Below are 27,150 nucleotides of genomic sequence, written 5' to 3'. Positions count from 1 at the left end.
ATTGATCCCTAGTAATGGGAATTTATCCCAATACTATTGATCCCTAGTAATGGAAATTTCTACTTTTGCTATTATTGACTTGGCATACTAAACAATGGTCAAATGTTTGTGTTGTAGCAAGATCACCTAGCACATTTTCTCCTTTCTTCTTTTTCTTCTCCTTGACATTGAATAAAACCAAAACTTAATGCAACACAAAAATCGAAGAACAGAAAATTTAAGGATAGACAACTGAGGAATCAACATTTTGGCTAGCTTTGAGTCAGCACCAAGTAAGAGAGCAAACTTCTAGGAGTCAGCACCTAGGGGTAGCTCAAGTCAGCACTAGAACATTGGAAGGAAAATTCCAGGAAAAATTTATTAGTCTATCAAAGTGTAAACAAAAATGAATCATGGGTTCTTTAAATAGAGTTCCAAACTTATTATCCTTGTAGGGATTGAAAATAACGTTACTACTCTAAAAAGAATTTAAACTCCTAAACCTAATACAAAAAGAAAATAACAATTACATAAAAGAAATCCTAATTATTATATGATTGGGCTTAGTAGGCTTCATCCATAAGGCCACAAGTTAGGTCATCATCTTTTTACGTCGATACCCATATGTTTGCATTATTGGAGGCTATATCTTGTGTCCACACCACTCCACCTCTTCTGTGCACTGTTACTCTTCACATCCAAAGCAAAGCCCCCTGGACCTCTCTCCTTCTTTCTTTAGGTTCTAACCATAATACTTCTCTTATAGGTGAAAATGTTGGCTTATGGCTGAACTGCTTGTATAGTTCTACCAAAAAAAGAATGAAGTCTTATTAATCCTTAGTGCACTAATGACTTAGCCAAAAGGGAGAAAAGAAAGAAGATAATACCCTTAGTTCTATCACGAAATTGGTTAAACATCTGATGCAATAATATGTTTCCCTGGATTCTCAAGCATTGATAAATTTAAATTTGCTTACTTTTAGCTGCTGCAGTCATAATAATAGCTTGTTGATTGTAACAATGATCTGCAGCAAAGACAATAACGTGAAAAGTAAAGCAGGATATGTGGAAAAAGATTCATGTAGCTGACCCAATGTAGTCAGGATCGATGCTTGGTTGCATTTTTAACCTTCTATTAAAATCTAATTTATTTTGCAGTTCTCAGAGTGGTTGGAGACTACTAAGCAACATGACCTTACTGAACAAGATCATGCTGCTCGCCTTGATTTGATTGCTAAAGTACATGGTATCCAGAAGGCAGAGAAGTACATTGAGAAAATCCCCAAGTCTTTCAAAGGTGAATTAGTATACTGAACCCTCCTAACTTGCTGTGTCCATCTCATATAATTAAGGTGTCGGACGAGGCAGGGAGGAGCAAGCCCAGTTCATGTGTTACGGGTTAGTGTTGGACTGACTTTGTTTTCGTTTCGTTACGGGTCAAAACTCAGAAAAAAAAAAAAAAAAAAAACAAACAAACCTTGTTTTCCACATAAGCCATGTTGCTAGATTGAAACCCAAAACCTGTGTCCTTAAAAACTGCCACTTGCTCTCTGATCTTCATCGACACTGAATCACACAGATCTCTCTGCCACCGAAGAAGAAACAAACATTAAGGTCATGTCGCGTGAGAGACCCAAGAGAGGTACACTACCTCTGGCTCAAGAGGTACCCAACTACTTTTTTTTTTTTTTCTTTCAATTCTCTGTTTTCTTTATATATATAAAAAAAGAAAATGGCAACGACAGTGGAAAAGTTAACAAAGATCACAATTTTTTTGAATATCTTCATGTTTTGCTATTGTTTCTGGTATCAAATAAGCTACACAAGTTATATGACCAATTTGGTTGATTTTGTAGAGCCTTTGATTCATAATTCATATATTTTTCTTTCATTCCAACCGTTTTAGTGTTAGACAAAAGCAGCATTATAGATAAATTATGTTTTCATTTGTTTGATTAAAAATTATGCATAAACACACCCACGAGGTGGGTCTTGAACCCGATTCACCTTACTCTTACAAGGGGAGGAGGTATCATTTGAGCTTGGTCTACGAGAAAATGGAGTAATTATGAAGTATAATCAGGTTTTGTTGTCTAGTTTGAATGTTTTAGATCACATAAAAGAGTTATTTGAAAATTCTGGGACTGCTAATCATGTTCCACAATTTAATATAATATTTTGTTTTGTGGTTTCATTTTGTTTGTCAAAATTGGTTTCAATGGGTTAGCAATAATGGATTCTGATTCTGCTACCTTTTTGTTGTTGTTAAATGCAGAATATTGAGAAATTGCAGAAAGTTGTAGAGGAGGGTAATTATTATGGAGCTCAACAAATGTACAAATCAATTAGTGCAAGGTATAGATATTAAGAACTCGATTTCTTTGTTTTTAAAGGCTTGTCAGTAGCATTGTAGCATATAAAGTGAACTACTCTAGTTGGTCAATTTATGGCATGCATGCTGATGAAATATGTGTGCTTTTTCACAGATATGTATCTGCTCAGCGGTATTCTGAAGCCTTGGACATCCTTCAATCCGGTGCATGCATCCAATTGAAACATGGGCAGGTTGTTTTCTTCAAAGTCCTATATTCCTATGTTGTTGAGTAGACTTTTCTCAACTTAATTTGTGTTAGAAGTAATCACATTAGGCATGGGATTTGATAATTAGCGTGTGAATGTTTTGGATGAGAGACTTATATACTGATTTTGCATCCCAAACATGACACTGGGTTATATTTATGTCTAGTGGCCATGGATTGATTATGATACTATCAATGCTGGATACAGATAACAATAGGGCACTAAATAAAGATCTTGCTCATTTTTCCTATTGCCCAGGGAACTTTAGATCATTTAGTTATGGGGTTGCAAATAACTGGACCTAACCATGGGATTTAGTAATTTTGTATTGGCCAAGACTGAAGCACAATCTTTTCCGATAGAAAGGTATGCCAGCCCATAAATGGCCTGTTGTCCAAATCCTTGTTAAGGTGGTTTATTATAATTTTGTTTTTAAAGATTGATATTATTAAGTTTTCATAAAGTCATAGTTGTTCTCCATATCTTTTTAACTATATTCCATTGATACACTGGAAAAAAATTTCAGATTACTTGTGGGGCGGAGCTTGCTGTGTTGTTTGTGGAGACACTTGTTAAAGGGAAAATTCCTTACTACAGTGATGCCTTTGGTCAGTTGACTTATTCTTTACTTGTCATGTAATTTTTGATGCTGGTCATTCCTTACTTCTCATGTGTTCTTTTTTGCTTATTGACTCTTCTTGGGCCACCTCCACTAAATTGGCTTTGTTGTTTTCTACATGTGCAATAACTTTTGTTGTTATGTGATTTAACTAGTTCTACAGTTACTTGGCCATCTATAGCTTTCTGATAATTTTGATGCATGCCTTTCTTCGTGATTATGACAAAATTTCTATATTAGACTGTGTCAGGAAAATTTACAAGATGTTTCCTCAGATTCCTCTGCCACAACTCTTGCCAGATGATGATGAAATGGAACAAATTTCTGAAGCCCTTGGGGCAGCAAAAATACGTGTAGATGGCTGCTAATCATTCTTAAAGCTGCTTTAAAGTGAGACATTATGGACTTGTTTTCTTGGTTGGAAAAGATTTTATGGTTCTGTTTACCCTACCAATTGTTCCTGTTCTTTTGGTGTACTTTAAGATTTCTATTTCTTCTCCAAATCTCTTTGATGGTGTGACTGTTTATGTGTTTCAAAATATTGTTAAAAGCTGCCAATACTGTACCTCTTGCTGGTGTATGTCTCTGGAAATTAAGATCTTCTGTTTTTCAGGTGGTCTGTGGAGTTTGGAGCACATAGGAGTGGATCTCCTGAACAACATGTTATGCTAGCTGAATATATATATTCTGAATCTCCTGAAGTGGTAGGTCTTACAGCAAAAATGTAGGCTTCAAGAAGTATTTGGTTGTGCTGTTTCTCTCTAATGTTTGGGCTATATATATATATATATATATTTTTTTTTTTTTTTTCTTCCTTTTTGTGAATCTAACTAAAAAAAAAAAAAAAAAAAAAAAAAAAAAAAAAAAAAAAAGCATGTAAGGGGAAGATGCCAAACAGAATCATCAATTCTACATTGGAGCAGCTTTCTGGATTTCAGAGAGTTGCTATGTTAGTACTGGAACACAATAGTTTGCTCATTTGGAATGGGGGAAAATTGCACTAACATCCTCTAAGGTTTTCCATTATTACACTTGCCTTCCCTCTAGTTTGGAATAAGACATTGGTGTCTTGGACCAATGTGCTTTGCCCATTTGGAACAGATTTTTCATAATGCTGATTCCCTACTAGTATTGTTTCAGTGACAGCATCATTTCTTCTTAAGCTTGTCACGGTGGAATCCTTTGGGAATTGATAGTCTCTATGGTCCTAAGTGTCCTTCTAACTATTATAATATCCAGGTCTTTGAAATGTACTTTAATTAGTAACATGAAACTTGAATGTACATTTTAGTCTGTGAATACACTTGGCCCTCATTTCAGTGCCCAATACGTATCAATACACTGCTTCTTGCAGGACATGGCTAGAGTATCAAATCATTTTGTTAGAGGAAATAGCCCAAAGAAGTTTGCTTCTGTTCTAGTGAATTTTATGAGGAAGGTTAGCCTTCTTACTCTATACTTTTCATATTTATTAATATGATTATCAACTTGCAGAGGTACAGAAGATTACATATCCATGCCTATTGTGTTGACTTCTTAAAGATTCTCTATGACATTAACGATAACCTTATGCAAGTTTCAATGATTGTACAATCAATGTAGTATTTTTGCTACTATTTCTGGTCGAAAACAAATTCTGATGTCTAAAGCCATTATGTTTTACTGTTGAAATTACTTATAATTTAAGAAATGTCATGTTATTCTTAACTAATAATTTTGAGTTCTTCACAAAAAAGTGATGCATGCTGCAACCAATATGCAAAATATGAAATAAACCCAAAAAATAGTACAATTCATAAGTCATAATTCCTTAATATTTTGGATTTCTCGACCAAGTTACTATCTTTAACAGCTTCGCCAGAGTCGTTCCTTTTTTTTGGGTTTTTCCAGATAGTCTTTTATTCAGTTAATTTACTTCTCAACTTTGCAGTGTTATCCAGGTGAAGATGATTTGGCCATTGCACGGGCAATTTTAATGTAAGAACACTCAAGAAGTAGATACTTGCATAGTGATTAACTATTATCATCAGTATCCTTTTTGAACTTAATCTGGATCATAGAACTCTCCGTTCTTGATCCTTCATTTTAGCTCCAATTGGACCCCTGGTTTTTGCAATTCTTTAACTCCAGTATAAACTTAGTAGAATTTCAGGGCATGTGAACCAATTCTATGGTTTTTAATTTAGCTGAGTCATTACTTAGCAATACCCACTTTCCAAGTGATTAGGGAAAAAGAAAAAAGAAAATGATAATAGATACTAAAAATTGAAGAAATCTAAGGAAAGCAAGATTCATATATTTATCAAAAAATAATATAGATTTCTTCCCTGAGCTAGTCCCTTTCCCTGTTTATCATATATTTAATTTTTATAAATTATTAAATGTTTTTTTCTTTTCCATGATAGGTTTTTAGCTATGGGTAATCTGAGAGATGCTAACTATCTCATGGATGAGATAAAGAAACAACTGGAATCAAATCAGCTTGACTTTCCCCAATCAGATTTAATCCAGTTCATCATATATCTTTTGCAAATGTAAGTTTCAGTTTTGCTTTTATATAATCTTTTGTGTTGGTACCAGCTGCATAGGATGGATGCATTCATTTAGTGCCAGCTGGATTAAGTTCACATGCAATGCAAGGGTCTTTATGCAGTTTGGAGTATGTTAATAAGACTGCTATGTTATTCAAAGGCTGGCATTTTGCTCAATTGTGCCAATTGTGATAATTATTTTCCTTACCCTCCTCCCTCAAAAAATAGAAAGTGTTTAAATAAATAAGTAAATAATTAAAAATTGAGATATGAATAGCGGAAGAAAGCCAAGAGCCTTATAGCTCAACTAGTTGGCACCTGTGTTCTCAACGGAAATATCTAGTTCTAATCCCCTCACCCCCAACTATTAAATTATAAAAATAAAATAATGACAGTGGGATAAGTTCAGGAACTTTTCTTCTTTTCTTGTGTACAAGTGGGGTCCTACTAGCTTGTGGAATAACAAAACAAATAAATAAAGAAAAAATAAAGTTAATATAATATTTACTAGGTCATCACAATTCACAAGTCCAAAATTTATAACTGAATGTGAAGCTTAAATTCATAATTTCTAGTGCCTCATCATTCGGATAGTGTGACTTTACATTTGAAGCTTCAACTCTTCGTCCTACTTTTGCGCCAATGATTTCTCCTCTTATGAATCTGAAACCAAATAAAATGATATCAAGTTATCTTGTGAATTAATCTATATAGCCAGTCCTTTTTTTATTTTATAATAAATATTATCTCTTTCATATTTACTTTGAACTGTAGACATTGTTGCCATGCATGCTTAAGTGTTAACATTTGTTTCTCTGCATTAGCCATTACTTTCTGTTTAGACATTATCCTTTCTGATGGTAGGTTGTATCATTGTCGGAAATGTGTAAAATAAAGATCATTGATTAATCCAAATTTTCTCTCACTGTAGAATGCAAAGAGATGCTTTGCCTCTTTTTAATATGTTGCAAGCTAGTTACAAGACAAGTATAGAAAGGGAACCTGCATTTAATGAGGTGTGCAATTTTTGCTGTTGATTTTACCCAAAAAAACAATTTTTTTTTTGCTGTTGATGCTCATTTCTTAATTGTTTAAGAATACATCTCCTACAACATATAAAAAAGTTTTTCTTACACTCTGCCATCTGTTAATATTATATCTTTTGGCCTAACTTTGTGTTGATTCTAACAAAAATGTTATGGTTTAGTTGCAAGATGAAATTGTGGCGAAATTCTATGGAGTGCGGCGTAGAAATCCCTTGCAAGGGGTGTTTGGGGATATCTTCATGGTATTATTCATTGCCTAAGTGATTTGGGTTTTCTATTGAGTGATTTTACTGCCTCTCCTCTACTAGAGCACTTGACGCTGATTATATTCAAATCTTCAGCGCGTCTTGAAATCTCAAATAATGAAGATAGTTCATAAAATTAATGATCCTTGAGTAAACAATTTATTTTTGACTACTGCCATGCAGGGTTTTCCTTCTCCATCCCCCCATTCTTCCATGCGTTAATGATGTCCTTGTTTTAATACTTTGTTACATTTTTTTCTTTCTTTTTTATGATGTTAAACAATTAAAATGCGAATTCTTTTGAATAATGAAAAATAATATATTTAGTATTAGCAGAATTCTTTCTTAAAATGTTTGAGATTTATTGTGCAGATGATGGGAGGTGAATAGCAACGTGACACAACTTCAATCTCTCCACTGCTGTGGATCCATCGATGCTTCATTTGTTGTTGCTTCAAAAGGAGTAATTGATCAGTTTGGTGCTTATTATATATAGTGTTTCTGAAAATTGTAATTTCATTAAATTTCAGTGACTTGGAAGACCTCCTGGTCTTTTGAACACAACTATTTCTTGTTCACTGTGAAAAATCCTCAATTTGGGCTTTTGTTATTATTGGATTATCCAAATTATATTTCTACTTCATTTTTCATTAAAAATGGCCTCACCAGATCTGAAATGTGCTGCTACTTTGTTTTTGCAGTGTGTCTAGCACTGTCTTATTAATATCCCCACAATATTTGAGTTTGTCTTCATGCTCTTAACAGCATTGGTGCTTGTAATTTTGTGATAGCTAAACACCGGATCACCTTCACCATGTGTGGCTTATCCAGATTTCATTTAATCCTTTGCCAGAGGCTAAGAATATTTTGGCAATTCAACCGATGAGAATTACCTAGCACAATGGTTTGAAAAAAATAATAATACAATAAAATAAAATAAAATAAAATAAACAGCAGAATAAGAAGATTACACTGCTTCCACTTGATGAAAGACAGGCAGAAAATTGTGATGGTCATGCACAAATCTCTCTTTTCTTTGGTCAAGTCATGCACAAATCATTGCTCACACTTATTTGTCATTCATTGTTCTAAGACTGCAAAAACAGGAAAAACAGAAGCAACTCCTCAGATAAAAGTAACACATGCATCCAATGTAGTTTCATCGATGAAGAAGTTACAAAACAACGTTTGTTTGTGATGAGTGTAAGAGAGTGATGTGATCCTTACTATTACCACTTTTGTATTAAGTTCACTAAAGATTGGATGGGAATTTAGAAGTTGGAACCCCAGCAGAAAATAAACTCAGTAAATTAGCATCAAAGTTAATGCAAGATGAGCATTTTGTTGTATCGTTTTGATATCCAGAAAGTATGCCTGGGCATGTAACCCTGTGAGAATTTATATTATACTGATACAATTGAGTATCTGGAATAGCCACAGCCGTTGATGCTGAAAACAAGCTAGTCATTAATCAAGAAGGCCACTCCATTTTCCCTTTTGAAGTTGTGTGTGGTATGATCAACCACCTATAAAGAGAGAGAGAGACATTAAAATAAATTCCCAAAAAGATAATTACATAGAACAGCACACATGCATATTTGTCATGTTTATATGCACAAGGCCTTCCCTGGTAGTGTTTGATTCAAAAAAGGTTGCTGGCTGATCTCAAATCACTTCACAATTCCAGGGTAGCTTTGCAAATGCACCAAAAGGCATACATAAACTTAAGAACTAGTTTAGAGAGAGAGCTTACATTGGTGTTGCTCAATTCCAAGTTGTAGAAGTCCATTGTATCAGCCTTAAACAATGGTCCTGCATGCCATGTCCCTCGATTCAGCTTCAGAAACTTCGATCCCTCAACTCTGAAAACACGGACACTCTCAACAGCCGGAGGCACGTAGAAATGACCACAACGAGACTGCACAATTTCATTGTTGCCGCCAGTGTCATCCTTAACTTCATAATCGTCCACAATGGATGGCTTAGCAAACCCAAGATACCAAACATTTACCACCAACTGAACCAAGGCATTGGGTCACACTTGCGTGATGTGTGATTGTGGAGAACTTGAGTGGTCGGTTTTCAATGTGCATGGTGTAAAACCTGTTATCGTAGTTATAACATCACAAATCCCTCTGAAAAGTTTTTATTAATGGAGATAAACTTGAATTTAGCTTTCTTAGAAAAAGTAGTGAATTTTTTCCATATGGTCATTTCTTTCGTTCTCTCTTTAAAATTGACAGCTTCTTAATTAGTTCTGTTATTTTACATTGAAAAATTCGATTTAGACTCCAAAAGTTTAAGCAGAAGATTGAAAAGTGATGTGCATGAAATATATACAATAAAGTACTCACATATCTACATATTTAGCTTTACTTTTATGTTATTTTGTTACTGATTAAATAATATCTTTGTGTTGCAGGTAACAAGGGCTTTACATGCAAAGTCGGGTTAGGCCAATTAAATTCAAATCCAATTGGAGCAAGAAATCAAAGGAAATTTGCATCAAATCCAAGTCTAATTCGGATTAGGATTCCAGCCTGCACATCAGTTAGTATTTTTAGCATAACTTTCGGCTCAGATATCCAATCGAGATGATTCAAGTTGGGCTGGAAAGTTAACTTAAAGGCTACAACTTTGTAGCTTACCAAAAGTCCGAATTCTGAATTTAAATGGGCCAAAATCGTCGGTTAAATGAAGCCTAAAAATCTGGGATTTTCTCCAAACAGGAATTCAACTTGTAATAGGATTCATTGACCTATTTAAAGGCCCTTTAGGGCAAAAAGAAGAGGAGAGAAACCTGAGAGGAAAAGGAGGGGCCACATAGAAGAATTTGCTTTTGGGAGTCTTTCAAAAGAGGAGTATCTGAGGACAAAGGCGAGAGCTTCATGTTGATCAACTAATTCGGATGAAAGTCATAAGTTTTATTTGTTTTCTTTTCAATTTTATTATGAACTAAATTTTATTTTTTAGAGCATTGATGTAGTCTAGCAATGAACACACAATTTATTTTCTGAGTTATTTTATTTTTAATATTTCCATGATTGAGTGTTTAATTCTTATTCTTAATGCTTACTATTTTTTACAAATTATAGTTTAATCAATTGAATTACAATGAGACCGAGAGGTGATTTGTTATTTTAGTTATAGAATTAAACACCATTAGTTGAGTGAAAGTAGAGACGCTTTACCGAGACTAGCGTGATTTTTCAAAAAATTCAAAGTACGTAATGAGTCTCCAATTGTTAGTTGAATATATTTTTGATATTATTCGAGAGAAGATATTGAATACTTAAGGAATTTTTAATCATCAATGGGAGATTATTAGAATTTAATAATTAGGAAGGATAAATTGTGTGGGATTTGTTAGGTGAAATCAATCGCTTTAGATCCATTCTTATCATATTTTTACACTGTTAGATTTTTACGCTTTGTTAATTCTTTTTATTCGTAGATTTATTTTTATTAAATAGTTTAATTTAATTCAGATAGTAGAACATTCCATTTATTTTCAATTTTTCCAAATAGTAATTAATTTAGTGAATTTCGATATTCAATAACATAGTTAATCCTTGTGGGTTCGATATTCGTTTTCTAAAAACACTTTACTACTTGTTACGATTCTGTACGCTTGCAAATTAATTTACACGAACAAGTTTTTGGCGCCGTTGCTGGGGATTAACTATTTGTTATTGATATTGATATTAGCTAGATATTTACTACTTTGGATTTTATTTTATTTATTAAAAAAAAATTAATTAGGTGCATCTGAGTTTGTTTTCTTTCTTTTCAGCAATTCAAAGTGCATGCCCTGATCTAAACTATTAGAGCATACACTCTTTGATCTTGAAATTGAAAGAACCTTACGTCAGCTTAAGAAAGAAAAGAAGAAAGAGGCCAACACATCTCTATCTAAGATGGCCGATCAAGAGCAAAAGGCGTTAAGAGATTATGCTACGCCCTCGGTAAATGGAGCTACATCGAGCATAAGGAGGCCAGCCATACAAGCCAATAATTTTGAGATCAAGCTGACCATCATTCAGATGATACAGCAGACTATCCAGTTTGGGGGGCTGTCACAAGAGGATCTCAATGTCCAAATTGCAAATTTCTTGAAAATTTGTGATACTTTTAAACATAATGGAGTGACAGATGATGCGATTCGACTAAGGCTTTTTCCCTTCTCACTTAGGGATAAAGCAAAAGTTTGGTTGAATTCTTTGCCACCTGACATCATTACTACATGGGAGGAGTTGGCACAAAAAATTTTAGCAAAATATTTCCCTCCCGCAAAGATAGCAAAGCTAAGGAATAATATCACCACGTTCATCCAATTTAAGGGTGAATCATTATATAAAGCATGGGAGAGATACAAAGATTTATTGCGAAGGTGTCCTCATCATGAACTTCCAGCATGGCTTCAAGTGCAAACATTCTACAATGGTCTAGGAACTACAAACAGGTCTATGGTTGATACAGCAGCTAGTGGAGCTTTAATGAGTAAAACTCATGAGGCAGCCTATGAACTTCTAGAAGAATTGGCATCCAACAACTATCAATGGCCTACAGAGAGAGCAATGCCAAGAAAGACAGCTGGAGTTTTAGAACTTGATTCTATTACCTCATTAGCGACACAAATGGCAACTTTGTCTCAACAACTAGGTAAAATGAATGTTAATGCTATTCAAACTAATGTTGTTTGTGATCATTGTGCAGGAAATCATTCAAGTGTCGATTGCCAAGTGGGAAATCCTTTTGCCCAATCAAGTTACAAACAAACAAATTACGTGTCAAATTTTCAACGTCAAAATAATCCATACTCGAACACATACAATCCTAGATGGAGGAATCACCCCAACTTCTCATGGAGTAATAACCAAGGGCAGGCTAAACCACCTCAGCAATTTCTACAGCAAGAGAAGAAGCCGACACTTGAGGACATGTTCATGCAGTACATGCAGAAGACAAATGTGGCGATCCAAAACAACTCAGCTTTAATCCGCAATCTTGAGGTGCAAATCGGTTAGCTCTCAAGTATGCTCACAGAGAGGACTACAGGAACTTTGCCAACAACACTGTCACCAATCTGAAAGAACATGTAAAGGCAATATCATTGAGAAGTGGACGAACATATGAGGAGCCAAAAGTAACAAATGCCAAACAAGATGAAGCTATGGATAATGAGGAGTCAAAGATGAAGGAAGCCGAGTCAGATATGAAAGAAGTGGAGCAAGCTGAGAAGACTAAGGAGAATGAAAGAGCTTTAAAATCCAAAAAATCTAGGGAAGTTACTTTTGAGACTTATTATCCTTCAATTTATGATCCACCATTTCCTTTTTTGCAAAGATTACGAAAAAACAATGTGGATGATCAGTTTTCTAAATTTCTAAGTATATTTAAGCAATTGCATATTAATATTCCTCTCATTGAAACTTTGGAACAAATGCCTAAATATGCTAAATTTTTGAAGGATATTATATCAAAGAAGCAGAAATTGGAGGAGCATGAAACAGTAATGCTGACAGAGGAGAGTAGTGCAATCTTACAAAAGAAGCTGCCGCCTAAGTTGAAAGATCCGGGGAGTTTCACTATCCCTTGCACTATAGGAAAATCTTATTTTGATAGAGATTTATGTGATTTAGGGGCAAGTATTAATCTAATGCCTCTCTCTGTTTTCAGGAAATTGGGTCTTGGAGAAGTAAAGCCGACCACTATCTCTTTACAATTGGCGGATAGATCCATTAAATATCCAAGAGGAGTCATTGAGAACGTATTAGTAAAAGTTGACAAGTTCATCTTCCCAGCTGACTTCATTGTCCTTGATATGTATGAGGACGAGGAGATCCCTTTGATATTGGGTCGACCTTTCCTTGCGACGAGGAGAACCTTAATTAATGTCCAGCAAGGAAAACTTGTTTTGAGGATCGATGAGGATGAGGTCACTTTTAATGTATTTAAGTCTATGGAATTTCCTTTCGAGACACATTCTTGTTTTCAAATAAGTGACCGAGACATGATCATGGCCGATGAGACTTATGCAATTGATTTTCAAAAGTTACCACTTGAGGTATGTCTTACTCACTCTACACCTGTTTAATTCAATGATAAAGAGGTTAAAGAATGTGAAAAATATTTGGAGGCTACACCACTCTTTCCTCCTTCAATGCAACAAAAAGTGGAAGATCTAAAATCATGTCAGCCAACATCTCCACTAGAGGAACCACCTAAATTTGAGCTCAAACCGCTTCCATCAAAGTTAAGGTATGCTTTCTTAGGTCAAGACTCTACTTTTCCAGTTATTATTAACAGTTCTTTGAGTAACGTAGAGGAGGAAAAATTGTTGAGAATCTTGTGAGAACACAAAATAACTTTGGGTTGGACCATCTCTGACATCAAAGGAATTAGTCCTTCAAATTGCACACACAAGATTTTAATGGAGGATAACGTCTACCTACAGACGTTAAATAAAATGCTTTTGGGAGGCAACCTAAGTTTTTTTTTATGTTTATGTTTATGTTTTTATTTTTTTTATTTTTTTATTTTTTTTTCTTTATCTTATTGTTTTTTCTTTCATTTTGTAGGAATAAAGAGACCAAAGAAATTTTCAATGGGTACACGGCTGCGCCTCAAGGAAATATTCAATTAAAATTAGGGGAGAATCTCTTCTCCTTTCTCATTCTTTTATTTAGTTTTTCTTCCATTTTCCCATTGAGGACAATGTGAAATTTAAGTTTGGGGGAAGGGAATTTATTTTATTTATTTCAAAAAAAAAAAAAAAAAACTTTCTTTTGCCTAGCTTGAGGTTTGTGTTTTAAGTTCATTATACCACTTTTGCTTAAAGAATTTCATTACTTTCATGCTCAATTCATTGCACATGCACGTAGCCACTCAGACACAACTTGTTGTTGAAGGATAAAAATGATTAGAAAATCTTGATGATAACAATGTGGAGACTATAACCCTTGTGAGTTTTGAGCCAATCATTATTTTTGGAGGGTTATTTATTTTTTTCTAATCTTAAAGTTCATTTGGAAGTGTGTAACATATTTCCCTTGTTGTAGTCTCATTGTTCTTGCTTTTGGCCAAGAAAAAAATGATTTTATGCCACACTTGAACCTTTTGAAGTCCTTGATGTTGAATGAATTATACTAGTCTTTGAGATATGAGATTAGGCCATTCTTGTCTACTTTGAGCCATATATGTGTTTTTTTTTTTTTTTGGATACATTATCGCTAGTCACCCCATTGACTTTTAATTAGCCTTTCTTTCTTAAAGCCCTTGTCCATAGTGTTTCAAGATGGAATTTGATCAGTTTGTTTCAATGTGGTGGTTTGTGCGAGAATTCAAAGAAGAAAAAATTGTACAGAGTTCCATTTACTCCAATGTTTTGAGTTGCTTAGTAACTAGGGGTATTCATTACCAATGTTTACTCTTACGTCAAACCGTAACTTGAAATATGAGTATGCAAAAGCACTTCAAGTTTGTGACTTGTTGAGTAACTGGGTGCATCCATCACAAATGCCTGCATTCACGTCAAAAGATAAGTGACGACTTGAAGTAAGTAAAAAAAAAAAAAAGGGAAAAAGTGTCAAAAAGAAGTAAATAAAAAGGGTTCTCATCAAATTTGAGAAGTGAAATGTAAAGGAGTATTGCTTTGAAGAAGAAGAGTTGAAAAAAAAAATGTTGAATGGAAATTCAAAAAGAGTTGACATTTCCGACAAATCTTGAAAACACTTCTTATATTTACCTTTACCCATTTTTATTTCATACCCTTTACTTTTACCCTACATTACGTCCTAATAAAGTCCTTATTTGATCTTGAAGATTGTGTAGTTCAGATATTGATATGACTGAATAAAAATGTGGTATAAATTCTTTTTTGGCATCTTTTCATGAGACTACTTGTTCTTTCTTGATTAAGTGTTTTTCATGTGATTTATATGTGAGATTTTTATTTTTCTTACATTATTCCACTCACATATATTGTTGAGAGTGTTACACCCCATTTCAGAGTGATTTCATTTGTTGAGTGATAACACCGAAAAGTTTGAGTTGAAGCATACTTTCAAATAGAAATTCAAGTCAAGTTTATTCTAAAACTAAGAGTATGTTTGGGTTGGCTACCACTTTTCACTCACAATGAGTTTTGATGGCATGAGAAATTTCTTTAGCATTTGTAGTGTTTTGAACTTGAACTAATCCTCTTTGCAAAAGGCAATTGAAAAAAAAATGGATTTTCTTTGTTTTGTTTATTTTAGTATTCATTCTCAGAATTTTGTGGGTATATTCCCTCAAACCCTCACGAGACTACAACTCGTCCACTAGTGTAAGCTAGGGGTTAAAGGCTTGTTGCATACGCTAAATGCAATCGAAATTTCCAGCGAAAGTGGATTAGTTAGGATATTTTTTTGTTTTGTTTTACTCTTTATCTGTTTTGCTCGAGGACTAGCAAAAATGTAGGTTTGGGGGTATTTGATGTGCATGAAATATATACAATAAAGTACTCACATATTTACATATTTAGCTTTACTTTTATGTTATTTTGTTACTGATTATATAATATCTTTGTGTTGCAGGTAACAAGGGCTTTACATGCAAAGTGGGGCTAGGCTAATTAAATTCGAGTCCAATTGGAGCAAGAAATTAAAGGAAATTTGCACCAAATCCAAGTCCAATTCGGATTAGGATTCCAGCCTGCACATCAGTTAGTAGTTTTAGCGTAACTTTCGGCTCAGATATCCAATCGAGATGATTCAAGTTGGGCTGGAAAGTTAACTTAAAGGCTACAACTTTGTAGTTTACCAAAAGTCCGAATTCTAAATTTAAATGGGCCAAAATCATCGGTTAAATGAAGCCTAAAAATCTGGGATTTTCTCCAAACGGGAATTTAACTTGTAATAGGATTCCTTGACCTATTTAAAGGCTCTTTAGGGTAGAAAGAAGAAGAGAGAAACCTGAGAGGAAAAGGAGGCGGCGCATAGAAGAATTTGCTTTTGGGAGTCTTTCAAAAGAGGAGTATCTGAGGACAAAGGCGAGAGCTTCATGTTGATCAACTAATTCGAATTAAAGACATAAGTTTTATTTGTTTTCTTTTCAATTTTATTATGAACTAAATTTTATTTTCTAGAGCATTGGTGTAGTCTAGCAATGAACACACAATTTATTTTCTAAGTTATTTTATTTTTAATATTTCCATGATTGAGTTTTTAATTCTTATTCTTAATGCTTACTATTTTTTACAAATTATAGTTTGATCAATTGAATTACAATGAGACCAAGAGGTGATTTATTATTTTAGTTCTAGAATTAAACACCATTAGTTGAGCGAAAGTAGAGACGCTTTACCGCGACTAGTGTGATTTTTCAGAAAATTCAAAGTACGTAATGAGTCTCCAATTAATTAAATTCAAATAGAGATATGGAATTGTTAGTTGAAGATATTTTTGATATTATACGAGAGAAAATATTGAATACTTAAGGAATTTTTAATCATCAACGGGAGATTATTAGAATTTAATAATTAGGAAGGATAAATTGTGTGAGATTTATTAGGTGAAATCAATCACTCTAGATCCATTCTTATCATATTTTTACACTGTTAGATTTTTACGCTTTGTTAATTCTTTTTATTCGTAGATTTATTTTTATTAAATAGTTTAATTTAATTCAAATAGTAGAGCATTCCATTTATTTTCGATTTTTCCAAATAGTAATTAATTTAGTGAATTTTAGTATTCAATAACACAGTTAATTCTTGTGGGTTCGACATTCGTTTTCTAAAAATACTTTACTACTTGTTACGATTCTGTGCGCTTGCAGATTATTTTACGTGAACAAAAAGCTAATTAATTTTAGAGTTTACTTGCTATAGATTACACAACTACAATAATTATCACAAAAAACCTAAAAGCAATAAAGATAACAAGAACAGTAAAAAGCGCGCACATAATTGATGACAAAGTGAAAAAAAAACCTTTCAAAAATTCTTCAAATTAAAATCCACTCCAAAATACCCAAACTCATAGGAAATTTACTGGAGAAGAAACTGTCACAATAAATTCTTTATGCAACTCCAGCAAATGACCCATTTGCCTCCTCATTATAGTGGCCTCATAACTCTGGAGTCCATCTTTTGCTTGGCCGAATCTTTCATTCTTCAATGTCTTCAAACAACTTCTTATGCTAACTTTTGCCCAACTTCACAACATTTAAATACAATTCTTTTTAACACGTAATGGGTCTAATTTGGTTAGGCGTTTTTGGAGCTTAGAAGAGTATTTTAAAAACCCAAAGCTCTATTTTGCAACACAACTCCTCGTAGGAAAAAAAAAAAAAAAAAAAACATTTTGTAACAGTTTATACAAATGCACCCAATGTATCATATGAAATTTGTCCACACTAAATCAAAACACACATAAGTACTTGTTTATGTTTGAAACTAAAATTTTTTATTATAATATCTTTACAAATATTTTATCGATGTATTAACAAAATTAAAAGTATTCTTCTCATATTGCATACTAAATTGAATGAACAGTTATAATTTTAGCCTCACTTGAATATAAGCCAGAGAGAGAATCATTGAGATTTGAGACACGGCTGAGGTCAAGCTGAGCATCTTGGGGTCCGAACTCATCACCATCAGGTGAAGCCTCTATGACTTGACCATACTCTTCAAAGCTGTCTGTTGTTGCTTCGATCGCCTTCACCTCTACAACCTCTGGTTTAGCCTTTGAGTCACCCATTGATAATTGAAGTTATTAGTGTTTGCCAAAGGACACCATATATAATAATATGACACAAACAGCACAACCCACATCCTTATTAGGAGTGTGCATGGTTCAGTTGGTGTGGTTTTTTCCTAAATTTATCACCGAACCGATAAAAACCGGTTTTCCCATAATCATAACCGATGCACACTACCAAGGCCTTAGAGGCATGATTAATTTTGCCAGCTTATTTTTTTTATTTAGCTTATTTTTACTACTATTTATAGATTTCACTGCACTTTTTGATACTATTTATAGGTCTTACTATTTTAGTTAACGTTTACCTTTATCTACAGTACTTTCAACAAAAAGTTTTCAGTTTTAGTAAAATAAGCGGATTCCAAATAGACCCGTAGTCTATGTTTCAAACATAACTAACCTAAATTCCAAACATTCAAGGAATGCTTATCGTCCCAATTATGTATGATGTGGACAATTTGAACTTTTTTCCAATTATGTACATTTCATTTTAGGGTCATTAATAAAAAAAAGTGAGCAACTTTTGGATTGGCTATGGATCCTCACAGTCACAGAATAACCAAGGTTAGTCAATCCTATTTAACCAACATCATCCCAAAGCTAGAGAGAGCCTTTTGGTCATCTAAATCACGGATACATGACCCCTCCCCAACTGCCACAGATGTTTTCTAACATCTTCTTAACCAACATGTTTTTACAAGAGAGTATATAAGGGTTAACTAATCACCACCGCACATCCTTAGTGCAATGATCACTCTATAATAATAAGTGTTTGTGGGGTGTGGGCGATAAGGGCCAGAGTTCAAGTATTCAGGAGGGAGTTTTAGACACATGTATACTTAGATTAGGCTAGATTTGAAATTTTATCTTGTAAAAATAAAATATAAAAAATAAAATAAAAAAAAACTAATCAAGTACCAAAATTACATTAATCAAGAAAAGGTTGGTGTTGCAAAGCCAACCACCAATCCACATTAAACATTGGGGAACACCAAAACAATTATCTGATTATCTCTGTATACATGTTTTTATTTATTCATTAATGTTAACAATATTATTTTAGGTGTTCCTCTACCTCTTTTGTTTTGTTGACTTGAATCAAATCACTCTTTCTCACTGGTGTATTTATTGTTCTCCTTTGTACACGATCAAACCGTATCAAGTTACTCTCTCGCATCTTTTCATCAATTTTTATACTATTTAAATTAAAATTCTATCACTAAGGTTTATAAAATTAAACTTGTACATTGTAGTTGCTCAAAGGGACTCTCTCTCTCTCTCTCTCTCTCTCTCATGCCGCATAACAATTCATAAGACAAAAGAGTCCTTACCACACTATAAGCATATTTAAAAATTGGGTTTGGCTTATTTCCAGTACTTTTTTAACTAGATATCTCATTTTGTTTTAAATATATAATAGTAAATGATAGTGAGTTTTAATCTCTACCTTTTATTTAGTTAATAGGTGATGTAGCAGTTTCTCATTAAAACAAAAGGAGATTCCAGTTAAAAAAGTACTAGAAGTAAGCCAAACCCTTAAAAATTACTAAGGTGATTATATTCTAGGTGAAACTCTACTGCCAAAGTTCTGGAAATTTTTATTTTTATTTCAATTGAAAAACTATTACTAAAGGTTTGAATAATTTTCATCATTGGAGATTTTGAAATATTTTAATCATTGCCAATATTTTAAAATATTGCAGTGATTGTGGTTGAGGTTGTGGTTTTTTTTTTTTTAGCACCACTATATACAAAAAGATTGCTGTAATAACGGTGGTATAGGTATAATTTTTACCTACATTTATACAGTGCGGTAGCTGAAGGCTTAAAAAAAAAAAAAAAAAAAGAAATTATTCTCCCTCCATATAAAATATTATTTGTTCGTTCTTCTTTTCTCCGTCTGTCTTAACTCTCAAACTCTCACCTCTCTGTCTCACCGCCGCCGGCCCACCCGAAGCTCAACGTCACCGGCGGTGGTTGATATTTGCATTGATTTGTGCGGTGGGTGCAGTGGTTGATGGGTTTGGTTTGATTTGTGCAGTGAGTGCAGGGTTTTGTGTTGATTTTTGCAGTGGGTGTGATGGTTTCTGGCGGTGGGTTCAGTGGTTGATGGGTCTGTGTTTATTTTTTTTTAATATTCGGTGAGTGCAGTGGGTTCGACGGTGGTCTGGGTTTGATGGTGGTTTTTGTGCCTCTTGGTCTTGTTTCTTCTCTCTCTCGACCAACTGCCGCTGGGTACAAAATCAAGCTCAGACCTGTTGGGTTTTGAGGGTGGATCCAAGGCACCATAATCTGGTACTCGTGTTTGTTTTGGTTTTGATGTGGTTGTGGTTGTGGTGGATGTTTTTATTATTATTATTATTCTAATGAGTTATTTGTATTATTTTAAGGCGGAGAGAGAATCATTGAATATGTACCTGGGAATGCCATGGCTGAGGTCAAGCTGAGCATCTTGGGGTCCGAACTCATCACCATCAGGTGAAGCCTCTATGACTTGACCATACTCTTCAAACCTCTCTGCTGTTGCTTCCATCGCCTTCACCTCTACAACCTCAACCTCTGCTTTAGCCTTTGAGTCACCCATTGATAATCAATGAAGTTCTTAGTGTCTGTATGTCAAAGGACACCATATATGATAACAACCATCCGGCCACGTCCTTATTCCATTTCATCATCACGATAAGAACCACATAAACGACATACCGTTTCCCACACTGTCTCAACTTCCAAATACGACGTGTCGTTTACCTTAGCACCTCCATTTCCTCTTCTGTCTACCTGAATCCTCACAAATTTGGCAAAAACCCCAAAACCCCCAAAATGCTTAAACCCTAACTCACACAGACACAGCCACAGCCATTGTGACCACCATGAACAACACCACCAAACCTCAAGTCCTCGAAACCATAACCAAAATCCTCACAACCCCAAACACGCCACTCGAAACCCTAACCCCGCATCTCCCAAACCTGACCCAACCACTCTTCCTCTCTCTGCTCTCCTCCAAAACCCTATCCTCTCGCCCTTCGACCCTCCTCTCCTTCTTCAAATTCCTCCAATCCCACTCTCCTTCCCTCACTTCCTCTCCCCACTCCCTCCTCTCTCTCCTCCCTTCCCTCTTCGGCCACGGTAAATTCTCCGACGCCAAGTCCCTCCTCGTCTCCTTCATCGCCTCCGACCGCCACCACGAGCTCCACCGCTTCCTCCTCCACCCGCCTCGCCTCGCTCCCAAACCCTCCAAAGCCGTTCTGGACACCTCCATTGGCGCCTATGTCCAATCCAAGCAGCCCCACCTCGCCGCGCAGATTTTCCACAAGATGAAGCGCCTTCGTCTCGCCCCGAAGTTGCTTACTTGCAACACACTCCTCAATGCTCTGGTGAGACACCCGTCCACATATTCGATTTCTTTGTGTAGAGCTGTTTTTAAGGATGCTGTTAAGTTAGGTGTGAATTTGAATACTAATAGCTTTAATATTATGATCTATGGGTATTGCTTGGAGAACAAGTTTAGTGATGCTTTAGGGTTGGTTAATAAAATGAGCGAGTTTGGTTGTTCTCCTGATAATGTGAGTTATAATACAATATTGGACGCGTTTTGTAAAAAAGGGAGGTTGAATGAAGCTAGAGATTTGTTGTTGGATATGAAGAATAGAGGGTTGTTGCCAAATAGGAACACATATAATATTTTGGTTCGTGGGTATTGTAAGATGGGGTGGTTGAAGGAGGCGGCGAGTGTGATGGAGTTGATGACGAGGGATAATTTGTTGCCTGATATTTGGACGTATAATATGTTGATTTGGGGGTTGTGTAAGGAGGGTAGGATGGAGGAAGCTTTTAGGTTGAGAGATGAGATGGAGAATTTGAAATTGTTGCCAGATGTGGTTACTTATAATACGTTGATTGACGGGTGTTTTGAGTGGCAGGGAAGTTCGGATGCGTCGAAGTTGATTGAGGAAATGAGTGAGAAAGGAGTGAAGATGAATGCAGTTACTCATAATATATTGGTTAAGTGGTTTTGTAAGGAGGGGAAAATGGAAGAAGCAAGTAATACTGTGAGGAAGATGGAAGAAAATGGGTTTTCTCCGGATTGCATTACTTTCAATACTTTGATTAATGGGTATTGTAAAGTAGGGAACATGGGGGAAGCGTTTAGAATGATGGATGAGATGGGTAGGAAAGGCTTGAAGATGGATACTGTTACCCTTAATACCATTCTAAACACTCTTTGTGGGGAGAAGAAGCTTGCTGAAGCTTATAAGTTGCTCAATAGTGCCACTAGGCGAGGTTATATTATTGATGAGGTAAGCTATGGAACTTTGATGATGGGATACTTTAAGGATGAAAAGCCAGACAAAGCCTTGGAGGTTTGGGATACGATGAAGGAGAAAGGGGTCCTTCCCAGTATTGTCACCTATAACTCTATAATTGGAGGACTATGCCAATCTGGAAAAACTGATCAAGCAATAGACAAATTGAATGAGCTTTTAGGGAGTGGTTTTGTCCCAGATGAAACTTCATACAACACAATTATACATGGTTACTGTCGAGAGGGGGATGTTGAGAAAGCATTTCAATTCCACAACAAAATGGTCGAGAATTCATTTAAGCCGGATGTGTTTACGTGTAATATTCTTCTCTGTGGGCTTTGTAGAGAGGGTATGCTAGAAAAGGCTCTTAAGCTTTTCAACACATGGATTTCAAAAGGCAAAACAATTGATACAATCACTTATAACACATTGATTTCAAGCCTATGCAAAGAGGGGAGATTTGAGGATGCATTTGATCTTCTTCAAGAAATGGAAGAGAAGAAATTAGGTCCTGACCAGTATACATATAATGCCATTCTTGGTGCGCTTACAGATGCAGGCAGAATTAAGGAAGCAGAGGAGTTTATGTCAAAAATGGTTGAAATGGGAAAACTATCTGATCAGTCATCACAACTAGGCAAGGGGCAAGATGATGGAACCCATGATAATCTAGAAGGGTCTGATTCAAGTTCTATTGCTCATTCAGAACAGATCAAAGAGCTGTGTACTCAAGGGAAATACAAGGAAGCAATGTCCATTTATGAAGAACTCACTCAGAAAGGTGTCTCTGTAAATAAATCCACTGTATTTAGTTTGATGGATGGCCTGATCAAGAGGCGAAAGAGCATATCAAAGGCTGCCCGGTTGTAGTGATTTTTTCAGCATGGACAAGTACATGGTCATCAACATGCTCTACATGGCGTCACACATAAGGATTTAAGGTAAGATGTTTCCTTCTGCTTGGAATTGAGAGAGGAATGGTAGTGCATGGTTATCATCTGATAATGGTTGCCTAAATTATTTATTGAGTTATTCTATTAGTTATTATTTTTTTAAAAGGATTTAGTGTTGCTATCCGTTGTGCTATCAGTTTTATTATTTTCCCCTTTTCATATAGTGCTTTTGATTTTTAATTGTACCTAAACAGTCAGTAGTTTGGAACAACTGGCCGAGGCATATATACATAATCACTTGTATACCATATGAGAATGTCCATGTGATTTACACATTAGTGCGTGGATTGAATGTACAAATGCATACATATGAAATTGAATAGTACTTTTACAATAATATCATTTACTTTTTACTTACAAAAAAAAAATAGTACTTAAAAAAAAATCTGAAATTGAATAGTGAAATTGAGACTTCTGACACATAAATTTTTTAAATAATTTATTGATGTACCTGCACTGAATCGTATCTTGTCTGGTTGAATCTCATGGTAAGATGAAAAAGAAAAACATAAAATGGTGTAAAGTAGAGGTAATATAGATGATATCTGTTGGCTATTTTGGCATTTTCAAACACCTTTTTTCTTCCATCTTAAATGGAGTGATTTATAAATTCCTACACCTGCATAAATAAAAAAGTAAATTCCAAACTTTGTGAAACTGAAAAGTCCTAGGGTTTTTGCTGGAGATACCTTTGTGTTAAGATGGAAGAGGAATTACACAGGCGAAGCTAATATCAAAATTCAAGTTAAAACGTAGGAGTGTTTTGTTTTAAGTTGAAGACTTGCAAAAAGATAAAAGGCCTAGAAGAATGTAGTTTTAGGGATCGAGAAGAGACATGATGGTATATATTTAAAAGTTGATATGAATAATGGTGTGTATCAATGGAGAATGCAGAAGTATCAGATACGTTTTGTGTAACTATGGAGAATGCAAGAAGTATTGGATACATTTTGTAGAAGTATTTATCTCCAGATATTTTTCTTTTAAATCCAAGAAGTATTAGCTAGCAGCTATGTATTGGAGTGCATTGCTGCATACATAAAGTATGACCATCTTATAAGTGTGTGATACAAATGCAACTCTGTATAAATATCCGTGCAAGATGTATGGAAGTTGGGAACCTCCTCTAATTTTGTATCCATAACCCCTGATAAACATTAATTCTTCTAAGGAAGATGATAGATTAAACGTATATTTATTGGATTTGTCAATGACCTTCAGATAAGTAAATTTGTTTTTGATAAGTTGGATTTGTCAATGACCTAGAGAGGATGATATTTAAAATTGGTTTGCAGGAAATGATTTCCATACTGCTGACTCAAGATCTGAAGGCGATGCAACGTAAGAGAAGGTGCTTCGGTGATATGATGATATTTGATGATACCAAGTGAGCTATTTCTCTTTTTATTTTGTGTTAAGTAAACTTTTATTAATGTTTATTTTCCCCTATCCTTTTAATTGCAACATTTTTTTGCCCTTTATCATTTCAATTCTGTTATTTCATCCAAATGTATTAAATTGAGATAACGGAATTACATTGAATAGATTTGTTGACATTGCTAGTTTAGTTGGCAGTGGCATGTGCTATGTCAATTAAAAAACTTATATATATGCATATTTGAAATTAAAAGGGGGAAAATCTCCACCATCACCATCACCCCCAGTGCCTTCACCAAATTAGCCCCCCCCCCCCCAACCCAACTTCACTGCAGATCAAGAGCTGTACTCTCTCTCTCTCTCTCTCTCTCGTTGAGAATTGAAGTATGAAAGAGGCAATTTCAGACTCCCCCCTCCCTTAACCCTCAAAAAATGTTGTCTCCAAGGTTGACATTTTGTCACTACCACTGGTAACAAAAACATCATCACGATGCTAGAATCAGATTTAAATGGATCCATGGTGGAATTTCTTGGAATTATGCTTGTGGTGGTTTGAGGTAGTATGATGATGGACGATCCTTGATCATGATGACCCATGTAGCCAAACACCATTGCTTGTTACTTTCCTAACACTCTTTTTTGCCAAAACACCAATGCTGATTCAAACTTTTGCACTTAAAAGGATAGTCTTTCTGAGCAAGCAAAATTAAGGATTTAAAACCCAATTACCAAAATGGATAGGGAAGGCACTTTCAAGTCAACTGCTGCCCATGAAGAGGAGCGGTTGTGGCACTCAGCAGAGAGAGATTTTCTGTTTTTGCCTCCCTCATATTACCAGAAAAACATTTGAAGTTTTGAATCATGAATTGCTCTCCTTTACACTTCCTCTCCCATTCTCACCCCAAAAGTCATTTTGAGTTAATATTGGAGAGGGTGGAGAGCTTTTCCATTTGATAGTTTTTTAGTAGACATGGCATATGGCACTGCCCTGTAATTTAGCCACATCAAATTTAGTCATTTGATTGCATCTGCCTAACCTGTTATCTCAATTTTTACAAATTTTGATGAAAGGACGAAATTGAAACAATGCTAAAAATTGGAGGACAACATTGCCTCAATTAGAAGAAAAAGGACGAAATGGAAACACTAATAAAATGTTCGAGTGCCAAAACTTTAATATACCCTTTTATTTTTAATTAAATGAATTACTTATATGGTTATTTTATCATCTAAACTACAGATATTATGAAAATTTCAAATTTAGGCTGTACAAGCAGACCCATGTTTTTCATAATTGATAGAAAATGGAAGCCTTGCCTACCTCCTATTGCTCCCTCCATGGATAACCTTCCATGCATTTAAGGGCTGTGTTAAATTTGCTATATATATATATATATATATATTTGTTTGAAGGGAGGTAAAACTCTCGTTGGCCCGCTGAATCAATCCACCAAAAATGGGTTGATTAGAGTAGGGAGAGCGAATTACTTAATAAAAGAGTATGAAATGTTAATTTGTCCTTGCTCTAAACCATACAAATGGGGATATAATGATAAAATTGTAATTTACGCTCGGTTTGTTTCGATGTAAAATATTTTTTTAATTTTACAGTATTTGTTTTGCAGTAAAATATTTGGTCAAAGGTAAAATATTTTCAATCAACCAAATCAACCTAAGCAAATTTATGTAAAATATTGGTAAAACAGTATACATTTGCTCCCTCCCTCACACCCTGACACTTATCACTCCCTCCCTCCCACAGTCACTTTCACGCTTAACTCTCCCTCTCAGATTTCTATCCAAAAACCCAGCCACCTCTGGTCCCCCTCTCCCAACCATCACCAGCTCCAAGGTTTGAGGCACCATAAGCAAGCTCCACCCTCTGCCGGCGCTGCCCATTGCCAGCAAAACCCAGGTACTTTTCTGTCTTTTTAGATTAGATTTCTCCTTTTTTTTTTTTTCTTTTTTCTTCATCTCTATCCTTTCTCTGGTTTTTCTTAGTTTCAATTTCTACTCCTTGCTGGAAAAACACCTCAAAGTTTCAGGTTTTATTTTTGATGAATCATAATTTTTACACATGTTCGATTTCTTATCATTTTTCATATGGGTTTTTTGGTGTTGATTTGGGTGTGTGAGATTTATTTATTTCTTTGATGATTTTGACATTGGTTGTTTAATATGAGTTAGGATTTATGATTTTCAGATCTGGGTTTTGTTTTTGGGGTTTTATTTATGTGTGGCATTATGATATTTGTGTGATGAAATTATTGTATACTAGTTTATGATTTTCTTTTCTTTTCTTTTTCTTTGGATTGTTGTTGTCCCTATTTTGTTTTGTTTTTTGTTTTTTTGTTTTTGTTTTTTTTTTTTTTTTTTTAAGTGTATGCAGTGGGAACAGTATTTGCTGGTGGCGATGCTATTGCAGTTTGGCCTTTGTATTCCATTTTTTCAAAGAGAGAGAGAGAGAGAAAGAGAGAGAATTGTGAGCTAGTGAGAAAGCAAAAGAGAGTATGGTGAGTTTGCTTTACATTGCATAGCACAAAAGCAATACTATATATAGAGGGAAATCCAAGGGTAAGACACCATGGGTCAGCAAACTCTCGTCAGGATAACCATGCGATGACATCACACTAGTTTGAAAACCCTTGTGGGGCTTGTACATTTCTGCGGTGACTTTTTCTATTCAATAAGGGCTTAATTTTTCTTTTCCCTTACAAGAAAATATAAAATGTTGAAATAGTAAATTGGAAAAGTATTTTACACAG

At 34.9% G+C, this 27,150-nt stretch overlaps 2 protein-coding genes and 2 non-coding genes across 6 annotated transcripts; 2 read left to right on the top strand and 2 right to left on the bottom strand.

The window, feature by feature from the left end:
• Positions 1-1,510: 1,510 nt before the first annotated feature.
• On the top strand, positions 1,511-7,745 carry LOC112041119 (protein GET4). Its single transcript, XM_065777615.1, is given in 12 exon segments — positions 1,511-1,644; positions 2,255-2,334; positions 2,466-2,544; positions 3,086-3,167; positions 3,419-3,568; positions 3,776-3,882; positions 4,533-4,616; positions 5,109-5,155; positions 5,584-5,712; positions 6,641-6,725; positions 6,917-6,997; positions 7,373-7,745. Coding segments are annotated over 12 exon segments (990 nt in total). The 5' UTR covers positions 1,511-1,596; the 3' UTR covers positions 7,391-7,745.
• Positions 7,746-8,292: 547 nt separating this feature from the next.
• LOC112006386 (uncharacterized) lies at positions 8,293-20,332 on the bottom strand. The gene is made up of 3 exons (XR_010630508.1): positions 20,166-20,332; positions 8,754-9,103; positions 8,293-8,526 (listed from the first exon to the last, which is right to left on the bottom strand). It is a non-coding gene; the product is annotated as an uncharacterized LOC112006386 (transcript).
• On the bottom strand, positions 11,302-11,408 carry LOC112006388 (small nucleolar RNA R71). Its single transcript, XR_002882337.1, has one exon. It is a non-coding gene; the product is annotated as a small nucleolar RNA R71 (small nucleolar RNA).
• Positions 20,333-20,428: 96 nt separating the features above from the next.
• LOC112041118 (pentatricopeptide repeat-containing protein At2g16880) lies at positions 20,429-26,735 on the top strand. Of its 3 annotated transcripts, none has more exons than XM_065777614.1 (3): positions 20,429-22,996; positions 24,304-24,395; positions 26,177-26,735. In XM_065777614.1, the coding sequence occupies exon 1, from the start codon at positions 20,619-20,621 to the stop codon at positions 22,923-22,925; it is 2,307 nt and encodes a 768-aa protein (XP_065633686.1). In that variant the 5' UTR covers positions 20,429-20,618; the 3' UTR covers positions 22,926-22,996; positions 24,304-24,395; positions 26,177-26,735. The 3 variants fall into 3 exon arrangements, with proteins under 3 accessions (XP_065633686.1, XP_065633685.1, XP_065633684.1); XM_065777613.1 differs by having other exon boundaries at positions 26,148-26,735; XM_065777612.1 differs by having other exon boundaries at positions 26,011-26,734.
• The last annotated feature ends 415 nt before the right edge of the window (positions 26,736-27,150 follow it).

This window comes from Quercus suber, unplaced genomic scaffold (genome assembly GCF_002906115.3).
Source record: "Quercus suber isolate HL8 unplaced genomic scaffold, Cork oak 2.0 scaffold_160, whole genome shotgun sequence".
In the NCBI taxonomy this organism is placed as follows: Eukaryota; Viridiplantae; Streptophyta; class Magnoliopsida; order Fagales; family Fagaceae; genus Quercus; species Quercus suber.
Note: the sequence above shows the minus strand (reverse complement) of the source record. Positions and strands in the feature narration are given on the sequence as shown.